Raw genomic sequence first — 1560 nt, forward strand, 5'->3', positions numbered from 1 at the left:
TGTTCAGTCTTGAGTATGTACTGACCTTGCAAGAGAGTACCAATAATTCATTACAACCTGCAAGCGAAACAATATTTAGTAGAATGGTTGATATGCTTCGGTTCCCCTCTAGAATGGTTGATATTCCTTCCAACAAAGAGAAATCTGGTATTTCAAGCTCCTCTATAATTCCGTCCACAAGTTCTATAAGTTTGTTTRCTTAAATCTTTGYAAATATTAGCAGAATTTCAATGAAAATATAGAAATGCCATCTGCCMACTTCATRAAATTGAAGAGTTGTCAATAGGAACAGAGCATTGTGTTTTAATAGCATCAGTCGATTAATAGTTTTCTTTCCATTTCAGATGGTATAGCTTGGCCTCTTCATATGTTGAACCTAACTTATTTTGAAGTTTTTTTTATATATCCAGCTTCCTCTGAACGTTCTTACATGGAGTTGGAACCCACCTCCTCCTTACAAGGGTCACAACCTTGCCTTCACTTTGAATTTCCTGAGATTCAGCAAGCAACCAATGATTTTGATGAMTCATTAGTAATAGGGCATGGGAGTTTTGGAAAAGTTTAYAAAGGTAATGTTMTYAATGGATCAAGTCTTGTTGTTGCTGCCATTAAACGGTTGGATTCCACRTCTAGTCAAGGAGCMGTTCATTTTTGGKCCGAAGTTGATATACTTTYTAAGTTTCGGCACWGRAATCTTGTGTCTTTGATTGGTTATTGTCATYATGGAAAAGAGATGATTCTTGTCTATGAATATATGCCCAAYGGAACACTTGGRGATMATCTCCATACACATGGTACCCCTCTCTCTTGGCTTCAGCGASTCAACATCTGCATAGGTGCCGCTCATGGGTTGCTCTACCTTCACACTGGTACAGAGATTGTGCGTGGGGCTATACATCACGATGTCAAGAGCTCAAATATTTTGTTAAATGAAATYTGGASGGCTAAAATTTCRGACTTTGGGTTGTCCGAGATAGACTCAATAGATAAGCCATCGACATATGCCTACACAATGGTTAGTGGCACTTTTGGGTATCTAGATCCAGCTTGTTCCTTCACCGGAAGGTTGACAAAGAAGTCTGATGTGTATGCTTTTGGGGTTGTATTGTTGGAAGTGTTGTGTCGGAGGCCAGCACTGGATAGAAGTCTTGATGAGGACAACCCAAATTTAGCAAGATGGGCTCAAGARTCTATCAGAGAAGGCAATKTARAWCATATAATTGATTCTGATATAAGGGATCAAATATCCCCAAAATGTTTGAARAAGTTTGTTCAAATTRTAGAGAGATGTTTGCAYGACAATCCAAAACAGCGCTCTACCATGGCAGAGGTTGTTGYCYGTCTTCAATCAGTRTTGACCTTACAARAGAAATTCARTAGTTCATTGCAACYGCAAAACAATATTTGATAGAATGGTTGATATGCTWCCCTTYCCCTCWAAMATAGAGAAATCAGGTATTTCAAGCTCCTCTAAAATTGTATGTGCAGATTATATTATTTAAATATGCATGTATCCGTGTTTTCAAATATTTGAAGAACATCAATCAAAATATAGAAATG

General features: G+C 37.7%; 1 protein-coding gene across 1 annotated transcript; it reads left to right on the plus strand.

Annotated features, from left to right (window-relative positions):
• Positions 1-25: 25 nt before the first annotated feature.
• On the plus strand, positions 26-1545 carry LOC112505578 (putative receptor-like protein kinase At5g39000). The gene is made up of 2 exons (XM_025109465.1): positions 26-147; positions 411-1545. Exons 1-2 carry the CDS (start codon positions 84-86, stop codon positions 1406-1408), a joined length of 1062 nt encoding a protein of 353 aa, XP_024965233.1. The 5' UTR covers positions 26-83; the 3' UTR covers positions 1409-1545.
• Positions 1546-1560: the final 15 nt, after the last annotated feature.

The sequence above is a fragment of the Cynara cardunculus genome, unplaced genomic scaffold, assembly GCF_001531365.2.
Source record: "Cynara cardunculus var. scolymus isolate 2C unplaced genomic scaffold, CcrdV1 Un_Scaffold_12320, whole genome shotgun sequence".
NCBI lineage: Eukaryota > Viridiplantae > Streptophyta > Magnoliopsida > Asterales > Asteraceae > Cynara > Cynara cardunculus.